A 20,698-nucleotide genomic window follows, 5' to 3' on the forward strand; every position below is an offset into this window, starting at 1 on the left:
ATGTACTATAGGCACTGTTTAAATGGGATGATACATACATATCAACTTGAATTGTAATGGACCAGTGTCAGATTCTGGTGCTGTATTACTTTACAAATGTCCCTCAGCCAGTTGTAATCTAGTATGAAGTTGATAAATTCAGTTAATCAATTCAATCAGTCAATTAATGATTTACAGGTGGATTTATTATTTAAGCAGCCTGGCTCCTTACGTAGGTTTACTGTAATTTTAGGTCTGCCTCTATCCTATCTTTTTTGATGGATTTGAAGACCAGAAAGAGGACATATTCACACAGATTTTATCGGACATTCAGCGAATCCTTGATCAATACAAGGTCAGTGCATGTCTTTATTATACACAAGATTATATTTACATAGAGGGGCTTCCTGTAAAATGGGACTTAAATTTACAATAGGGGCTGGTTTCCACTTAGCCGGCATGCATCTTGCAGGATTCCCAAATTCTCTTACGCCTTTATTACATGCACAAGCTCAATCATCTGCCAATCTGTGATACGCCGCCTCCTGGCCACTGGGCGTGGCCACGTACATGCCGTCTGGTCATGGGGAAAAGGTGTCCAGGAGGAGGTGCACCGGCATATAAGCAAGCTGCAACAACACTCACCAAGGTCCCAAGGGGAGCACCTTTAACATTGGTGGAGTGTCTGATCTATAATGTTGATCGATTTTAGCCCGAAATTGATTGAAATTACGATGGGGGGACTACACTGTGGCATCTATCTCTGGCAAATCCGAAGATGATGAAATCTGCTGGAAAAATCAAGTAAATTATGGGCACCTTAAGTCATATAAAGCATCTACCGTAAATCCTCATTGTGTGGCAAGTGATGAATAACAGCGAAATCACTATAAATGCCCACTAGTTAACCTGTTTGAACCACTGAATGGTTGTGTTACCTCTTCATGTACTTTTTTTTTGCATTTTATGCCCTACCATCCTATCTGCCAGTCATCAGATTCATAACCTGCCTTTGCCTCCCCCCTCTGCAACCATGGCCCAAATTTCTTAGATACTCTCTTCGAGGGATGATCAAGGAGGTGCAAATTGTTCTGAGTTTATGAAAATTTATGTAAGTTTTATGCAATATATGCAGCTAGAAAATAGACCCATCAAGTCCCACCCAGGTTTAAAATGATTGGTCCATTTTCAAGCTGCATATATTTGCATAACATTTTACACACATTTGCATAAACTCGAAAAAATTGCATATCGTTGATCATCCCTACTCTCCTTCAGTCTCTGCCTTAAGCTGAGTACACACTCCACACTAAGCTTGGTCAAGGTTGGTGTTCAGAAATGTTTCAGATGAAAATCTCCTGCGAGTAAAACTGTCCCTGAGCTTGTTTAACTACTTGCCGACTGCTCCACGCCAATTGGCGTGAGCAGTGCGGCAGCCCCAGGTCCGCTCCACGCCGATTGGTGTGAACGGCTGTCATATGGGGCTAGCAGGAGATCATGCGCATGGTAATCGCCGCTCGGGAGACTTAGACGGCGAAACTGGTGTCTAATTGCTTTGTACAGAGCTGTGATCTGCAGCAGCGCTGTACTGGGGACAGCCGTGTGTTATTCATCACTTGCCACACAAGGAGGATTTAGATGTTTTATATGACTTAAGGTGCCCATAATTTACTTGATTTTTCCAGCAGATTTCATCATAGTCGGATTTGCCAGAGATCGATGCCACAGTGTAGCCCCTCCATCGTAATTTCAGGCTGAAGCCTATGACAGCCGATCACGCTGATTGACTGGCGGGGGGAGGGAGGGAGCGGGGTAAAGTAAAAAAAAGAAATAAAGAAATGTATTGAAAAAATAGTAAAATAAATATTTATTAAAAAAAACAAACAAATACCGGGGGGGGGGGGGGGAGGGAAGAGCGATCAGACCCCACCAACAGAGAGCTCTGTTGGTGGAGAGAAAAGGGGGGAGGAATCACTTGTGTGCTGAGTTATACGGTCCTGCAGCTTGGCCTTAAAGCTGCAGTGGCCAATTTTAAGAAAAAGTGCCTGGTCTTTAGGGGGGTTATCACTGCGGTCCTCAAGTGGTTAAAGATCTGGCATGGCTGATGTTTAAATGACAGTGACTGCTCATTTTACTCCTTGCCCGCCAGCCTAAAAGCCGTTACCACAGAATGCTTTGCTCTGGCATACTAGAGGGAAGCGTCTGTTCAGTGTTCAATACCTGCAGTGTCGTCTGCAATCTTCAAGCTATATCCAGATGTGTAACACTAATAATGTGAGGCTAGATTCACAGAGGGACATTATTGTCCTGCGTTTATAAAGTCACATAACGTAGGTTACCGCACTGCAATGTTAACCCTATGCAACATTAACAGTGCAACGTTAAAGTCGCGTTGTAAATGTTGCATTTATTCTGATGCACTGCTGCAGTGCGTTACCTCTTAACACAGATACAGAGGAGCATACTTTTCATTGCCTGTATGCTCTACTGTATCCACTGTATGCAACAGTAACGTAGTGTTAAGTTGCATTGCAACTTTTTTGGTGCATTGCATTGTAATTTTGCATTGCCTCCTTAATATCGCATCATAATGCAACGTCCCACTGTGAATCTAGCCTCAGTGTACAGTCCTCCATGATCCAGTCCTAATTTTTGCTGCACAATATATATATATATATATATATATATATATATATATATATATATATATATATATATATATATATATATATATATACGGATGGGCTACTAACTAAATAACTACTATATAACGGATGGGCTACTAACTAAACTTAAAAATAAAAGTTTAAATAAATACATACTATGTGGCAGGAGTGTTTGAAGTCCTATGAGGGTAAGGACTAATGTAAATGATTCTATTCTATTTAGTCTTTCAGGCACTGTCACAGCTTAAATCCGTTAGTGTTATATAAGTGCAGCCAGGAAGTATATAATTCTGTTTTTGTCTTGCAGAGCGATGTAATAGATCTCTACAGCAGAGAGTTTGATGGCTTGCTACGCCGCATGGACATTTCTGTTCCATCTGACTTTGTCAAAATAGCTATTGAAAGCAAGCTGGAGGATGCACTTCTGTGGTAGGTCTGATTGATGTATATGTGTATCTATTCTATAAATGGCTACCATAAAAAACTATCGAGGGCAGTGCTCCGTAAACTTTAATGAAGCACAGAATGAATACAAACAAGACAGAAAGATTCATGAGTAGTTAGCTACAGGTGGATAGTGAAGCAGTTGACCCTCCCGCTGTGCAGCAAAATAAGCCAGTCAAATTTAGTCATATGGTCCACAGTTGTAAAAAAAATAACGTTCACGTATTTAACAACCTGCATTACACTGACAAACCTTATACTGTATACCCTGAATTCTCCTGTGTACCTCTTTAGGACCCTGATGCAATTCACCTTTTCTCCTAGGAGATACTTTTTCATCTTCAGTTTAAAATAACTTTTCAGCACTCTGCAACTGAAGAAAAAAAGAAATTTAAAAATTATTCTAATTTTCTCTTGTTTGCAGGTAGCTTAAAGGGACCCTGAGCAGTGTATACAAAAGAAAATCTGACTTTATCATGCGCCCGTCGCCTTAAGACTCCTTCGCATGCGTGGTTTTTGAAAGACTGAACCACGCATGCACAAGAGGCTTATAGCAACAGGAGCGTTATAGAGTCGGGTGCGTGGACGGGCCATGCAGGTGCAGTTGCTAAAGACTGCAGCCAAAGTCGCCGGCTTAACGGAGCCGCCAGCAAGACCACAGAGGGGACCCAGAGGGCTCCAAGGTACCACACGGGCTACGGGGGGCAGGAGGAAGCCCCAGGTAAGTGCATATTTTCATTCGTATGTGCTGCTGACAGTTCCTTTTAAAGGCATTTTATTGATAATTTGTGAAAATATCACCTAGGAGAAACAGGAGTAACAAGGACCATATGCTTGACTGGGAAAGCTGCTTGCATCACTAAAAAGCTATTACTAGGAAGGGAGTGATTTCTCCAGTAGGGATGTCGCGAACATCAGATTTTGGGTTTGTGAACTTCGACGCGAATTTCCTGAAAATTTCGCAAACTGGCTGTTCGCAGCGGGCTCCATAGACTTACTGTATGTCGCAGGCAAACGACCACTGACTTTAACGGTTAATAGCAAGTCCCCTTATATGCTAGAAACACCAAATTTGCAGGGTATATGGAGGGGGACAGTGGGTACAAGAGGACATTATACTTTTTGGGAAAATCGATTTTAAAGTTTAATAGGAAAAAATTATATATCTAAATGCAGTAAATGAAAGATAATGTAGCAAACCTAACGGTAGTTTAAATGTACATATATCAAAAGAAAGAGCAATGAATTTCATGATGGGGTTTCCAGGGGGTCCGTACGCACTCCATATGGACCCACTGGAAACCCCTCCAGAGTCGCAACGCTTTGGCCAGGGATCGCTATAGAGCCGCAATATGGCTGTATAAAGATCCCTGGCAACTTTACCTATTTTGGAAAGGTTTTTTTAGATGTTCAGAGTGTGGGAAATGAAAAAAAAATGATGTGGGGTCCCCCCTCCCGAGCCTCTTTAAACCCTTGTCCCCCATCCTCCATGCAGGCTGGAATAGCCAGAATGTGGAGCCTCGGCCGAGTGGGGCTTTGCCCCCTGAGTTATACCAGCCCACTCATCTGGGGCTCTGCATTCTAGCTATCCCAGCCTGCATGGGGGACAAGGGGGTAAAGAGGCTCGGGAGGGGGGACTCCACATCATTTTTTTTTATTTCCCACACTCTGAACATTTAAAAAAATGTTTCCAAAAATAGGTAAAGTTGCCAGGGATCTTTATACAGCCATATTGCGGCTGTATAAAGATCCCTGGCCAAAGTGTTGCGACATGAAATTCATTGCTCTTTATTTTGATATATGTAAATTTACACTACCGTTAGGTTTGCTACTTTATCTGTTATTTACCGCATTTAAATGTATACTTTTTTCCCATGAAACTTAAAAATCAATTTTCTCAAAAACTATAACGTCTTTTTGAAAAAAACTCTTGTACCCACTGTCCCCCTCCACATACCCTGCAAATTTGGTGTTTCTAGCATGTAAGGGAGCTTTCGCTATTAACCGCTATTGACTTCAATGTAAAAAATGCAAACACAATTTAAAAAGAAAAATTGTGTTCAACGCGAACGGCAAACAGCCAAATGTTCGCCGAATACTGCTCGCTGACGAACTGTTCGGGCCATCTCTATACTCCAACTGCTGCATACACAATATTCCTACAGATGTGAGGATTTCTCGTTCCCAGAGACTAAAGGTGTCATTACAGTAAATATTGCCAAGCCAAAAGAGCAATATATTTTACTTCCAGTTTTGTTTAGAATTATAATCCAGCTACTTAATTAGTGCCTCGTGGATACGACACAGGAATTTTTAGAAAATGAGTCATAAGTATGGATGAAATTTACATTTGGCTTTAGGTGAGTTTCTAGGTCTTCAGGAAGCAGAGAGTGGAAAAGGGTATGACCAACGGACACCACAGACTAGAAGATACGTGGGCTGGCAAAGGGTGTTGGCGATAGTGGGAGGGAGGGAGGGAAGTATGGCTAGGCATTGAATGGTTGTGGTCAAGTCAAGGCTTCCATACACTGTGAGTTTTTTATTTTTGAACTGTAGTCGGAAGAGCACCCACTTCCAGGAGTGACTAGCATGCCCCGACCAAGCTCTCTGCACTCTGAGACCAATCAGTGCAATGTAGAAGAGTAGTCAGAATTGCTGATTCAGTAAAAGCTCTTTTAGAAAAGAAGCATGTAATTACAAGCAGCCATTAGCCGTGACAGCAGGTTGTTTCAGAGAACTTCGTCTTGGCTGTAAAGCTGCAGGTGAGCAATTTCCACAAACAGGCAATGAAATCCAATTATTATTTTTTTTATTTATACAGCGCAACATCTTCAGTAGCGCTGTACATAGTGCAAAACAAACAGGGGGTAGCATAGATGCATGGCATTTCGTAATACAAATACAAATAGTTTTCAGACCTCATTAAAGAGACTCTGAAGCGAAAAAAAAATTATGATATTATGATTTGTATGTGTAGTACAGCTAAGAAATAAAACATTAAGATCGGGTACATCAGTCTAATTGTTTCCAGTACAGGAAGCATTAAGAAACTCCAGTTGTTATCTCTATGCAAAAAAGCAATTAAGCTCTAAGACTTTCAAAGTCGTGGAGAAGGCTGTTATTTGACTTTTATTATCTCAAATGTTATTGGACTATTTACTTTTTCTCTGCCAGAGGAGAGGTCATTAGTTCACAGACTACTCTGAAAGAATCATTTTGAATGCTGAGTGTTGTGTAATCTGCACATATTATAGAATGGTTCAATGTTAGAAAAAACACTATATACCTGAAAATAAAAATATGAGAATATTTTCTTTGCTGCTAAACTTCTAGTAATTATTAATAGTACACAACCAATTCATTATATCATAATTTTTTTCGCTTCAGTGTCTCTTTAGGGCTAGTGATGAAGTACAGCAGAAACGAGAAACACTAGGGGAGGTCCCTGCCCTTACAAGCTTATAATATAGAGAGGGTAGTGGGGTGGAGTCACTGAGCGAGGAGACACAGGGGTTAGCAGATGAGGCAGTGAGACTCGATGCTAGCTATGATAAATTATAATCCTGTCTAAAAAGGTGTGTTTTAAAAAAACATTTGAAGGCTACCAGGCTTAGAGCATGATGGACAAGCTGTGGGAGAGAGTTACGAAGGAAAGGTGATGGTCATGAGAAGTCCAGGTTTGGGCATGAGAGGAGGTGACCAAGCCGGATGACAAGAGGGTCTCAAGGGAGGAGTGAAGAATCCAGGCCATATTTTTACATGGAACCAATAAAGACTTTTGGATAACTTTGGATGTGCCAGCTCTTTTCCTTGTTGAATACTGTATAGAGGGCATCATCCCTCTTTTCAGCTGTTGCACTCCCCTTAAAGAGAACCCAAGGTGGGTTTGAAGAATGTTATCTGCATACAGAGGCTGGATCTGCCTATACAGCCCAGCCTCTCTTGCTATCCCAAACCCCCCTAAGGTCCCCCTGCACTCTGCAATCCCTCATAAATCACAGCCACGCTGCTGACAAACAGCTTGTCAGAGCTGGCTGTGTTTATCTCAATAGTGTTAGTCTGCTGCTCTCCCCGCCTCCAGCAGAACTCCAGTCCCCGCCTGCATCCCTTCCCTCCCTGCTGATTGGAGGGAAGGGACGGGGGCAGGGACCGGAGCTATGCAGGAGGCGGGGGAGCAGCCGAGACTGACACTACAGATGTAAACACAGCCTCACAGCACGGCTGTGATTTATGAGAGATTGCAGAGTTCAGGGGGACCTTAGGGGGGTTTGGGATAGCAACAGAGGCTGGGCTGTATAGGCAGATCCAGCCTCTGTATGCAGATAACATTCTTTAAACACACCTCGGGTTCTCTTTAAAGACTATGGGTTTGATCCTTTAGTGAGTGTGAGACAATACTACCAATGTGGACGACAAGAGGGTCTGAAGGGAGGAGTGAAGAATCCAGGGGTGATGGTATCTGGAGATTAACACAGAAATTGTATGGAGGTGACAGCTTATGTAGAGCTTTCTATGATAGGGTTAGGAGCTTGAACTGGATCCTTTGGGTAGTTGTCAGCTAGTGGAGGGATTGCATTTGTGGAAAATGTGATGAAGAAGGAGGTAGTTAGGTTGGGGGCAGAAATCATACTGTATGTAAGATATGCTTTCATAAATGAAAAATGGCAGACTCCGACTCAACATTAAGCGTGATTTGGAGCAAAATAAATGCATTCTGACTGGGGAATACAGCAATCGTGCAGAAAATGTGCTGTGGACAGGAATAAGAATGTGTTTGGGGTGTGTTAACAATAGTTTGGATAAAGGATCAGGATAGGAAGGAGTGGCACAAATTGCTATTGGAGGTGGATTTGCCTTCATAAAGCAGTGCTTGCTACCATACATTGTACAGTTCTGATGCCTTATGCAATCTGCTTAAACAGACTAGGCAATGTACCAAGTATGTGGGTGATAGAGATGATCGCAATGTGCTTATTTCGCTTACACAAAATTTTGTGTAAAATTTCACAATTAAAATTACACGAAATTATGATTTTTGAATTGTATTGATTTTGCATAATCTACTCAAAAATTTTGCACGCTTTGCAAAATTACAAATGCAACCATTGTAAACAATTTTTCAAGTAAATTGCAACAAAACCATTTGAGCAAACCAGAAACTAGTGGGAATAAGTCAAAAACATTTTTCAAAAAGACCTTGTAGTTGTTGAGAAAATCGATTAAAAATAATTTTTCTTAAAAAATGTTTTTTAACTCAGTAAGACATTTTGCTGCAGTACACATGAACATATACAGAGTCGACACATTTTATACGTTTAAGTTAAGATAACCAGATGTACCCCCAGTATTAGGTAGCCTCCCTCCGTCTGCGTAGAGTTGCGAGGGCGTGGTGAGGGGAGCAGACTTCAATCCTCCCACAGCGGGTGGGTATAGACACAGTTCACCTCCTCCTTGCTCCAGTCCAGCTGCTACAGGCTGGAGCCTATCCGTCCTCTGCCTTGGCCCAGCCATGTCCAGCACACAAACTTTGTTATAGTCTGTAACAGTGTCAGCGTGAAGATGGACTGTACATATACCTTGGACATTCTGAACAGAGGCTACTGCGGCAAGACGGAGGGGAGCCTGGAGGTGTCAGGTGATCCTATACATCGTTGAGGTAAGTATATGTGTTAACCCTTTTTTCCCTCAAGTTTAGAGCCCAGACACTGGCGCTGGTGCTGTCACTGTATATTAGTTTATTTTTAAACAAATCTTACTCTTAAGACAGGGAAAACACATATTAGAATTATGTGCGTCTTTCTGTGTGCATAGTACTGTTTTGTAGTCAATGGCCCGCTCAGGAATTGCACTTTTTATTTTAGCCGTGCTTTGAAATCACCCAGCAGTTTTCTCCTGCACAAGATGCGTGTTTTTGAAATAAATACATTGCGCCACAATCCAACAAATCACGAATGATCACAGAAAAGCATATGCGGGAAATGTGATGGAATGCAGAGCGCAAGAAACCCCCACACAATTGCTGAAGCAAATGTGCTCCTCGCATTAACACACCCTCCTAACCCTAACTAATATAACTAACCCCTCCCTTCTCCACTCCATAACACCCTTTATCTATGCCCAAACCTTATTATTACCTTTTGTCTTCTTTTGGCTTCACCAGTGCACTTCACAACTTATATATTATCTGGAGATAATATATAAGTGCATTTGCATCAGGACGTTGGCCTCAATTCACTAAGATCATGCTGGAGTATCTGCCCGGCCTGGCCGTTAAATCAGCTAAAAAGCCGGCACCTGAATTTAATTATTTCCGTCATGTCATTTGCCGGTAAAACTAGCTGCCCCAGGGCCCGCCCAGGCCGAGCTCCCTGGCAACACAATTCCCTCCTCTGTTCTCAGATTGGCTGGCCAGGTACTGCCAGCCAATCACCAGCGTGGCTGTGTTTTTCCCGGCTGCCTGCAGAGGAGTGTGGGAGAAGGAGGAGCTGACTGAGTGTGTGTGTGCTGACAACTAGGGGGAGGAAGCGAAAACAAGGCAGCGGCAATAACACACGTGCTTCTGCAGCTACTGTGTGTGAGTCAGAGCGGAAGATCATCAGAATGCCGGGAGATAAGGGAGCCTCAGAAGGGAGGGGGAGAAGAGTGAAGCCCAGCCTGTCACTGGATGGGGAGGAGAGGAGCCTGAAGCTTGAGGGGGAGAGGTGAGCTGACACTGGAGGGAGAAAGCTGGAGGTAAACGTTTCTATGACTGTTGCTTAAGCTAACAGGGCAGATAACTTTCTTAAATTTCATAGGAATACTGTTAAATTAGCTGGCATAGAGTTCTATTTCTATAGCCCTAGCTAGTTGTCTATAATGCTGATTTTATTCAAATTGCTGACTATTTTGAAGGTTTTTGTGCATATTCTATGCTGTTAATACTGTCTTCAATATGTTATCATGTACTCCCTTTGAAAGCATTGTATTTGCTGTACTTGTTCTAATGGTTTAATAAAACATTTTTTTTTTGGTAAAAAAAAGAGAGAAAGCTGGAGGGACAGAAACAGAGAGCAGCCAAAGCCACTAGTGTCCTGCATGCTGTGTGCGCTGTGTAGGAAAGTCCAAGCCTTTACCAGCCGGTACATAACACAAGCTGAACCTTACCAGATGATTCCTTATCTACCCCTAAATTATGGCCAGTACCAGGATTACATGCTCAGACAGGCCACGACTGGCTGAAGTTACAGGACCCGGTGCCGGAGCTGAAGACTGAGGATGGCGGCGTGGGAGCGATCCGTGCGGATGGGGCTGGAGGAAGCCTCAGGTATGTATAAATATTTTATGTTAGTTTGTAACTGGTACACTTTAATAGTGGTATTTTTATACTTACAGGAGGCTTCCACCAGCCCCATGAGGTATGTGGACTCCCTCGCTGTCCTCCCCAGCCTCTCTGTTATCTCATTATCCCCGCCAGTAATCTGGCCTATCACGCTCTTTGTTGCATGTGCAGCTTGTTCACCCTGATTTCTGGTAGCATTACATTCCCACAACCAGGAGCATTCTGCCCAAGTGTGTAGTAATACTGTGAAGGTGTAGAATGCTCCCAGGCACAGGCGCGCACACACAGCTGGGCCGCACATGCACATAAGAGAATTACCTGCCAGATTACCAGTGGGGATGAGATAATGGAGCAGCTGGAGAGGATGGAAAGGGAGCTCACACACCCCATGGGGCTGGAGGAAGATCCAGGTAAGTATACATAGACCACTATTAAACATTGCAAGTCCACTTTAAAGCGGGATTGTCACCTTAAAAATCAAATTTCAGCAGCAACTGGTCTGAATGTGTATTGTCACCTTAAAAATCAAATTTCAGCAGCAACTGGTCTGAGTGTATTAAGTGATAAATATGCTAATCCTGCATTCAGAACGTTTTCTGCTGTTATGATTTGGAGTTATCACATACTTTAGGAGCACTGGCCCTTTAGTAGTCAGTGCCAAACAGTTGCATGCTGGGGGTTCTTTTTATCTATAATATATTGCTCCTCTTTCCTTTATTTCCCTTCCTAGCTGCTTATCTGAAACACGATGCCCTGCTCACTTGTGTTTTCAAGCAAGGCTGAGGTGACTCAGCGATTGGAGGAGAAAAGAAAAAAAAAGTAAAGGGCAGAAATGACTTCAGGATTTAGCCTAAACTGTGGGCAAAAGACATGGTACCCACCAGGAACAGAATTCTCTTCATTTACTATATAAAAGTCACTAAAATCAAAATGTGGACAGTATTGGGATATGCCAGTAAGAAATGGTGGACACGTTATTTATTTCTGCATGCAGGTCATGTTTATTTGGGAACTACTACACATCTAAGGCCTCTTTCGGATAGACAGCTGAGAACCATGACATGTTGTGTTTGATCACAGCAGGGGCCATGCTCGGATGTGACTCCGTGGAGGGCTGCTTGTCCAGTGCCAGTACCGATTGTTAGCAAGCGCTCAGACAGTGTAGTAGAGCAGCTGACAGTCAGTGAATTCACCTCTTGTCAGCTACCTGTCTGAAAGAGGTTTAACGGAGGTTAGCAGCTATGTCACGTTGGGCACCGTGCATTTGATTTTAACTACTGTGTGTAGTCAAATGTTGGCATTAAGTCATAGAACTTCAGCTGGGCTCTGGTGCTTTTTTATATTATAGCTGAGAGTTGCACCCAAACCCAAATGTGCATACACACATGCAATTTTGATTGGCCAATCTGACCAATCTAACCACCTCCATGTAGTATGAGAGTCAACAGACTTTAAATACTATGAACAGATTGTGTATGTAAGCTCTCATACTACATACAAGTGGTAAAATTGACCAGTTATTGTCCATTCAAAATTGGATGTGTGTACCAGGATTAATACCTGTGAATAAAGGCGACAGAATGTAAGTATCAGTGAGGGCTACAGATTAGGATTGGTTACTCTTTTAGGAGGACTGGGTTGGGCCTACCCACTAAAACAGGCATGGGCAAACTTAGCCCTCCAGCTGTTAAGGAACTACAAGAACCACAATGCATTGCAGGAGTCTGACAGCCACAGTCATGACCCATAAAGGCAAATGCATTGTGGGACTTGTAGTTCCGTAACAGTTGGAGGGCCGAGTTAGCCCATGCCTGCACTAGAAGCAAGTTATGTGATGAGGAATTTTGAAAAACGAATATACATTTTTACAGCTGGGTGATGATTATGGGAAGCTGAGCCTTCTCTAGTAATTCCACGTATGCTGTTCCTGTTCTGTGCCCTTCTTTTTTTTCTTTACTCTTACTGATTTATGCCCAGTCTCCCACTAGCTATAGAAGACCTACTATTTCTTCTACTGATAGTTTGGAAACTCCCCTGAGAGATGCATGTTAGAGAAATACCGTTTTTGTGATATTTTGTGATGATGTCTGAGGTACCTTTGTAATGTTTCCTTTGAGGTTAAAGTGCACTATATATCTAAAATGAAACCTTCCCACTCAGGAAGGTTTGTAACTGATGGGGTTAAATTACCTACAGGTGATGCTCCATCTTGCAGCTGTCACCGTATAGATATGGTGCTCAGGTCACTTCAACACTGAAACATCGTCATTTCATAATAATCAGTTTACCTTGTTTTACTGATTATTTGTGTGGCTTCTTCCACATGCTGAGAGGGCCAGAGGACTCCTTCACATCACAGACAGCTACCTCATTCCTACCTCAGGGCCCCAAGTTGCCTTTTAAGCCTGGTACACACATCTAATTTTGATTAGTCAATCACTGGGCAATTTTACCACCTCCATGTAGTAGGAAGGCCAACAGATTTTGAATACAACGACCAGATTGTGTAGGTAAGCTGTATAGAGTGTGTGTGTATATAGAGCATGTGTGCGATGTGTGTATGTATTTATATAGAGCGTGTGTATGTATATATAGAGCGTGTGTGTGTGTGTGTATGTATGCATGTATATAGAGGATATGTGTGTATGCATGTATATAGAGCATAGTGTTCTCCCCAGAATTTTTTTCCAGCCGGGTGGCATGAAAAAGTAGCCGGGTGGGGCGAGATGAGAGACTGCAGGGCCGGTGCTTCTCTGCACAGCTCTGCTTACAGCATGGCAGGAGGTGAGCCGAAGACAGCCGGGTGCTCACCAAAACTAGCTGGGTGGAGCACCCGGCTAAAAGAGCTTGGGGAGAACACTGGAGCATGTGTGTGTATGCATGTATATAGAGCATATGTGTGATGTCCCCCATCAAAAACTGTATGCCCTCCTCCCCTTCAGTGTAGCACTCCCTCCCTTACCCCATAGCAAGCATGGGTAGTAAATCCCCACGCTCCTTCTGGGCTGGTTGTACTGCCATACTCTAGCCCCCCTTCCCCCCCCCCCCCTTTTCCCTAACAGACCCGACCCTCCTTAGTGTACTTTAGATGTTATTAATTATTTATACTTACCTGGGGCTTCTTCCAGCCCCATAAGGTGTGCGGGCTCCTTCGCCGTCCTCTCTGGCTGCTCTGTTCACTTGATACCCCCCACTCCAGTTATCTGGTCAGTCATGTGATTCTGCACATGCACAACCTGGCCACTACTGCACAGGTGCAGAGTGCTACAGGGGAGGGGTGTGCACATGGCACAGAAGAGCGTGGCTGGCCAGATTACTGGGGGGGAGGGGGGATATCAAGTGAATGGAGCAGCTGGTGAGGGATCCCCAGGTAAGTATAAATATACCCATTAATGCTGCCTTCAAGAGACCCAGACCGAGCCTAATGATAGGTACACACTATTCAATTTTCTGACAGATTTACTGTCAGATCGATTATTTCCAACAGGTCTGATCTGATTTTGGATCAATTTTCCATAGAAGTGTACAGAAAATCAATCAGAAACCAGATCAGACTTGTTGGAAATAATCGATCTGACAGTAAATCTGTCAGAAAATTGTATAGTGTGTACCAAGCATTAAAGGATCTCTGACCTGAGTGAGGGATAAGGAGGCTGACATATTCATTTCCACTTTAACAATGCCAGCTGCCTGGCTGTCCAGCTGGGCTTTCTGGCATTAGTAGTGTTTGCATCACAGACCTGAAACAAGCATGCAACTAATCCAGTCTGACTTCAGTCAGAGCACCTGATCTGCATGCTTGTTCTGGGGCTGTGGCTAACAGTAATATGCTAGGTACACACGATACAATTTTCTGACAGATTTACTGTAAGATCGATTATTTCCAACAGGTCTGATCTGATTGTCCGATCTTTTTTCCATAGAGCTGAATCGAAAATCAATCGGAAAATTGATCAGAAGTTAGATCAGACCTGTCGGAAATAATCGAGCTGACAATAAATCTGTCAGAAAATTGTATCATGTGTCCCTAGCATTAGAGGCATAAGATTAGCAGGACAGCCAGGAAATGTGCATTGTTTAAAAGGAAATAAATACGGCAGCCTCCATATCCCTCTCATGTCAGTGGTCGTTTAAAAAGTCTGCAACAAACCACTCCCACTTTTAGGCCACACCCCTCAGGTCACACCCACAAGCCGGTATTTTTTCACCCTAAAGGTGGCAACCCTATGCTGGAGATAAGTCAATAAGTACCTCCACACAGTGAGAGAGTTATCTTATCTCTTCATTCCTTAAAGAGGAGCTGTTAGGTATAAGGTCTCAGAGAAAATAAACACATATATCAGTAGCTAAAGATTGGCTGTACTTACATTACATATGCATTTCACTGTCCACGTTTGTACTTCACAGAATTTGTATATAGTATTTGCAGAGATTGATGCTCCTGACAGCTCATGGCAGGCTCCATGTTTGTCTGTCTCCTATGAAGTCAAATGTGTCGTCATGTCCTGCCTGCTTCCTGATCACAGAAAAGCTCGTACTGAATAACACAGTGTGCAGTGAATATTAATTAGCCATGTGGCTAGGAACAATAGCGGACTCCTGCAGTGTACTCTGCCCCGAGATTTATCTGTGCTGTGGCTGGACTGAGTTAGAAGCTGCTGAAACTTGATCCTGTCTTCTCCTTAGCAGCCGAGGGGAGGGCCCCAGAATGCTTTGCAGTATAGTATGCGGCTTGCGTCCTCTTGGGTCTAACAGCTTTGCTGATAAGCACACATCAAATGTAAGAGAGATTTTTATCTTCACTATTGCCTTTTTGGCTTCCGTCTAAACTGTTTAACACAGGAGAATAGAGGTTTAAATTAGCTTCTGCAGCCTGACAGTTACTCTTTAAGTTACCTCCTCTGTAGTTATTTTCACACGCAGTTAATTAACAGCCTGTCTTTAACTTTAGAATTCTGGAGTTATTTTAAGGATTGAAGAGTTAACTTAAAGACAGAGGAGATAACTTTAGGTTTGCCTGAGGTAAAATGTATCCTGAATACGACATGCCTCATCACCATGGTGGTCACTCTAGAAATGTTATTAAAGACAGGAGATAAGCTTATTGAATTAAGGCCAAGGTGTCCTTGCAATAGTGTAACAAACACGGAAGAGACAGCTGCGGTGAACAGCGATACCACCGCAGCTGCCTCCATCTCCCTGCCTAGCGATATATCTGGTCCTCGGGCGTCTAGCACGCCGAGGACAGGCTTGTCAGCAGCACATAGGGTTGCATTGTCGCGTGCGCGCGCGCACAGACAGGACCTTTATGCGGGGAGGAGGCGTGTCAGCTGACCGGCCGGTCGGCTGAAGTCAGTGGAGACGCTCGCCTCTCCTCATTGGTTGATGAGAAGGGGCGTGCCGGAGGGGTCTCCTCTGCTTCTTAAGCTTCCCTGAATCACTCGCAACTTGTCTGCTGTTGCGAATACTTCGTGTTAGCTCTCAGACATTACATAGATCCGGTGTGCTTTGATTCGAGAGGAAACTGGAGATTTCACACAGTGATAGGATTGTTTGATAGCCATAATCATAATTGAATATTTTATTATCTGTGTATGACTCTTGCTTGTTCTGACTACTCTTACTCTCAGTGATTCTGTACTTCTGCCCATCTGATCTTGTTGCTGACTCTGCCTGTTAAAACCTTCTTGCCTTTGCCTTCTGACTTTGTACCGTATCTGCCAGTCTATTGCCAACTCGTTTAGTCTGACCACTCTACTCTCACCAGAAGGCCCTAGTCTCTCTGGTGAGGGGTTTTGTACTGTTTGTGCCCACCAGCTCCTCTGGTGTGGCATAGCTAAATCTATCAGTACTACTGTTGCACCAAGCACTATACTTTAATATCACATTTGCTGTTGGTATACTTGTATTATTGTGTTTCTGCAGATCATCATATAATCAGGTATATATCTGCATTATAGGTGATACTGCAGATCACCTAATAATCAGAATTCTGTTACTTGCTGACACCAATCGTTACAAATAGATTCCTCCCTGTCCTACAGAGAACTTCCACAACCCGAAGACCACAGGCATAGACAGAATTCACTGTCATTGCTAGCTTTCCTGTGACTGCCTCCTATTCTTGGTCCTCTTGAAGAATCGTGATGGGACACAGATTCTTCTGGAGTTGGGGCTAATCTCCTCCTAGCTAGGCAATGCTGCAGTCTGCAGGAAGCTAGCACTGTTGCAGAACACAGCTTCCCGCTGTTGCCTAGCAGCAACACACAAAGCCGACTGAGCCTCATAGATGACAGCGCCAGGTACCGGCTTTTGATGGCAAGTGATGATGGATAGGGAAGGTGGTGAGCGCCGGGTAGAATGGGGACTCCTGGGACTCACATTTTTTTTATTCACAATCTCAAAATCAATGCTGCGCCTGCTTAGTCCCAATCTCACAGTGAGACAAGACCCCTATGGGAGAAAAAAGTAAAGATAGCGCACATAGTGCTCAATACTGCATGAATCTGCCACAGCTTCCACCTCGTGCTGCACTCCAGTGGGATGTGCCTTCACCAATGGGAATAGAAACAGGGTTCCCCCCTCTGTGAATCCACTCACCGGATAGCCACTTGGTATATAGCATGTAGTAATACAGTAATCCACGCTCCTCCACTCGATCTCCGTATAAAAGTACCTTTATTAAAATCAATAAAAGGCAATCCAAGATACACCAGACATCAGAGCAGCCCTTGGCCGCGGATACAAGGCGCTCCGTCCTCCCTTGGTTAGCCCGTGCTTCCGGAATGTCTGCGTGCTGCCTGGCTCCGCCCTACGCGTTTCGTCGTAATGACTCATTCAGGGGCTGGCAGCACGCACTAAAAACATCATTAAAATACCGTCGCTGCCCGTCTTGAGTACCGCCCATGTCGCCGCCCTCTTCCGTCACTAGGCAACCAAGCGGGGAGCGTAACTATTCATACTATGAACATCTCCATAAATACAATAATAAAATTATTATTAGACCAGTATATACTATCTTCTGTAAAACAGCAACATAATATATATATAAATTCCAATTCATTACTGAAACATCAAAGCGAGCAGCGATACCACGTCTTACTGCCTCCTATGTAATCCCTCTTCCTACCTTACTGTATACTCCTACAACCCATTTCGTGTATAGCATATACTGTGTAACGCAATTATCATGCGCCTTACACCTGCCCTATCATACCTTGTGTCAACCATCAAGCTATCTTTCGTGACACATCCTCTTGTTAACCCCCCTAAGCAAATACACCTCCTGTGACACCACATGCCTATCACCCCCCTCATATACACGTGGATGCCAGTGTCAAGTGTATCAATCTACTAATCTATTATATACACACCGCGTGCATCATTAACCCATTATGAACCACAATGCACACAGCACATTCTGCTGTTATACATGTGGTATGATACATGTGCCCAGCCACCACTATGATCATTCACTGTCTTAAAGAATCACCATTCACTATCTGTTGTGACCAGTGCAATTACCTCCTATATGGGCACCTAAATCTATATGTGCTCCACTATTCCTCTGTGCAAACTATGCAATTATTTGTGCAAATCATGCAATAACCTGTAATAGTGTTAACCTCACAATATTCAAAATGTCTTATCCAGACCACCTACATAGCAATAAACAGTGCTCTGTATAACCTTAAAGTGCCATGTGCCCATAATGATGGTAATCGCCCAAACTACCCCCCTATCAACCTATACTAACCCCACCTTATATTCCAACTCATTTTACCTATTCGTTAAAAAACAATTGATATCCAATTCAATATTTAACCCATGAGGCTCCATTGTACCCAATTTGTAGATCCACTCAGTTTCTTTCTTACATAATTGCTGGAGTCTATTAGACCCTCGCCAGTGGGTATGAACCTGCTCCACTGCTATTACCTTAATACCTTTAGGATCATTGTTGTGCACCTTGGCAAAATGTGCTGACACACTGTGCCACATGTAACCTTTTTTAATATTATAAATATGCTGGTATATGCGCTTTTTCAACGGTCTCGTCGTCCTACCAACATATTGAAGATTACATGTGCACGTCAGCACATATACCACATAAGATGAGTTACATGTCAGGCATTGCCTTAACTTATAGCTCCTCCCATCTCTCCTAGAGACAATCTCCTCTGCCCGGGCACTTGAAGTGTCCCTACAAATGCAACAATCCCGACATAAAAAGAAACCTGGTCTTTGCCAGAACACCGTAGGTCTCACTGGCGGGTTTACACAACTTGGAACAAGTATATCTCTGAGGTTCGGGGCCCGCCTATATATAAACTTCGGTCTAGGTGGGATCACCTTGCTCAGAGACTGATCCTGTTCCAGAATTGGCCAGTATTTATGAAAAATTTGCTCTACCTGTCTATACTGTGTATTGAACGTACAGATAAAGGGAAGCTCCATGTGGTTGTCCTCTTTTTTGGTTCTTTTGCCCAGAACCAGCTGATCTCTGTCCATTCTCGCTACTTCCTGCATCTGAGTATTCAAAACTCTCTCATTATAGCCTTTTTGTTCAAATTTATGGGCAAGGACAGAGGCTTGCTCAGTGTATGCCTCTACCGTAGAACAGTTTCTCCTGATCCTTTGGAATTGCCCTTTAGGCACTCCTCGGATCCAAGTGGGATGGTGACAGCTGGTGGTTGGTATAAAACCATTTCTGTCGGTTTTCTTAAAAAAACATCTTGTCAGCAACTGATTGCCTGACTTATAGATGTTCAAATCTAAAAAATTAATACTATCATAGCTTTTCTCTGCTTCAAGTTTGATATTGGGTCTTAACTGGTTAACCTCCTTTAGGAAGTCTTCCCATTCCTCCATAGTACCCGTCCACAGGATCAACAAGTCGTCTATATATCTATGCCATTCTTTGACTTTGCTAGCATTAATCTGAATCGCCTCTTCTTCCCATTCTGACATATAAATATTTGCCAGAGATGGGGCGAAGGGGGCCCCCATGGCACATCCCTTTATCTGTAGGTAGTACTCCCCTTTATGCCAGAAATAATTCTTTCTTAGGGCAAACTCCAGCAGCTTCACCAGAAACTGGACCTGACGTGGATGTAACTTCCCTTCCCTCATGAATGCACTTCCCACTGCCGTAAGACCCTCCTGATGTGAGATGTTGGTGTATAGAGACGCCACGTCCGCTGTGACCAGCAACGTGGCGCCATCCACCACCACATCCCTGAGAATACGCAATGTATGGGAAGTGTCCCTCAGTACTCTTGGAAGAAGCCCCACCAGCGGCTGCAAGAACTTGTCTAAATAACTACCCAACCTATACGTGATAGAATCGATTCCATTAATAATGGGACGTCCAGGGGGTGCCGTAGTGGACTTATGAACCTTGGGTATCTGGTATATGATGGGCGTCCTAGGATGTAAGGGGACCAAATATTGGAACTCTGCCTCACTAATTAGGTTCTCATCCAACCCACTTTTTAATAGGGTAATAAGCTCTTTTTTAAACTGGAAGACTGGATTTCCACTCAGTTTAGTATATGCAGTGGTGTCATTTACCAGTCTATCCAGCTCACCAAAATATTGATCATTAGTAAGGACAACCACCCCTCCCCCCTTATCTGCCGGTCGGATCACCAACTTTTTATCCTTCAACATCTTACATGCATCCCGGTCCGCCACATTGCCCCGAGGTACCTGCAGACGCTCCAGGTCGTTGGCCACAAGATTCTTAAAAACATCTATAGTATGCTTGCTTGCATTTTCTGCTGGATTAAATGTGGAATTATTTTTCATATTGGTGTGTAGGAATTGTCCCCCCACCACATTAACCCTATTAGTAGGTCCCTCTTTATCTAGAAAGTACCTTTTCAGGTTGATTTTCCTCACAAATTTATGCAAATCGATAAACGTTTCAAATTTATTAATAGGTTTTTTTGGAGCAAATTTTAATCCCCTATCCAGAAGGTTAACTTCCCGTCTGGACAGAGGTACCCCACTCAAATTAAATATTCCCTCCCCTCCTCCTACTCCTTCCTTCTTTTGTTGTAATCTCCTTCCTCCTCTGATTCCCCTCCTGGCTCTCTTTTTCGTGCTTTTTGGGGGGTAAGGAATGGTTCTGCATACCACTCGTCTTGCCTGTGTCTGGGTTTGTGAAAAAAAGGGGTTTCCTCCTGGACGTAGGATTGTAGGGGTTCATATCGATTATACACTGGAAGCTCTGGTGCCGCATTGGGATAGAAGCTATGGGATTGAAATTGGGGTTGATAATATTGTC

The 20,698-nt window shown here is 43.4% G+C and overlaps 1 protein-coding gene across 1 annotated transcript in view; it reads left to right on the forward strand.

Annotated features, from left to right (window-relative positions):
- The window catches only part of LOC137558246 (uncharacterized), a 57,122-nt gene that overhangs the window by 522 nt on the left and 35,902 nt on the right, over positions 1 to 20,698 (forward strand). Inside the window, exons 2-3 of the mRNA XM_068271732.1 lie at positions 233 to 334; positions 2,953 to 3,074. Coding sequence (XP_068127833.1) covers positions 233 to 334; positions 2,953 to 3,074 — 224 coding nt within the window. The remainder of the gene's footprint in view (positions 1 to 232; positions 335 to 2,952; positions 3,075 to 20,698) is intronic.

This window comes from Hyperolius riggenbachi, chromosome 1 (genome assembly GCF_040937935.1).
Source record: "Hyperolius riggenbachi isolate aHypRig1 chromosome 1, aHypRig1.pri, whole genome shotgun sequence".
NCBI classification, from domain to species: Eukaryota; Metazoa; Chordata; class Amphibia; order Anura; family Hyperoliidae; genus Hyperolius; species Hyperolius riggenbachi.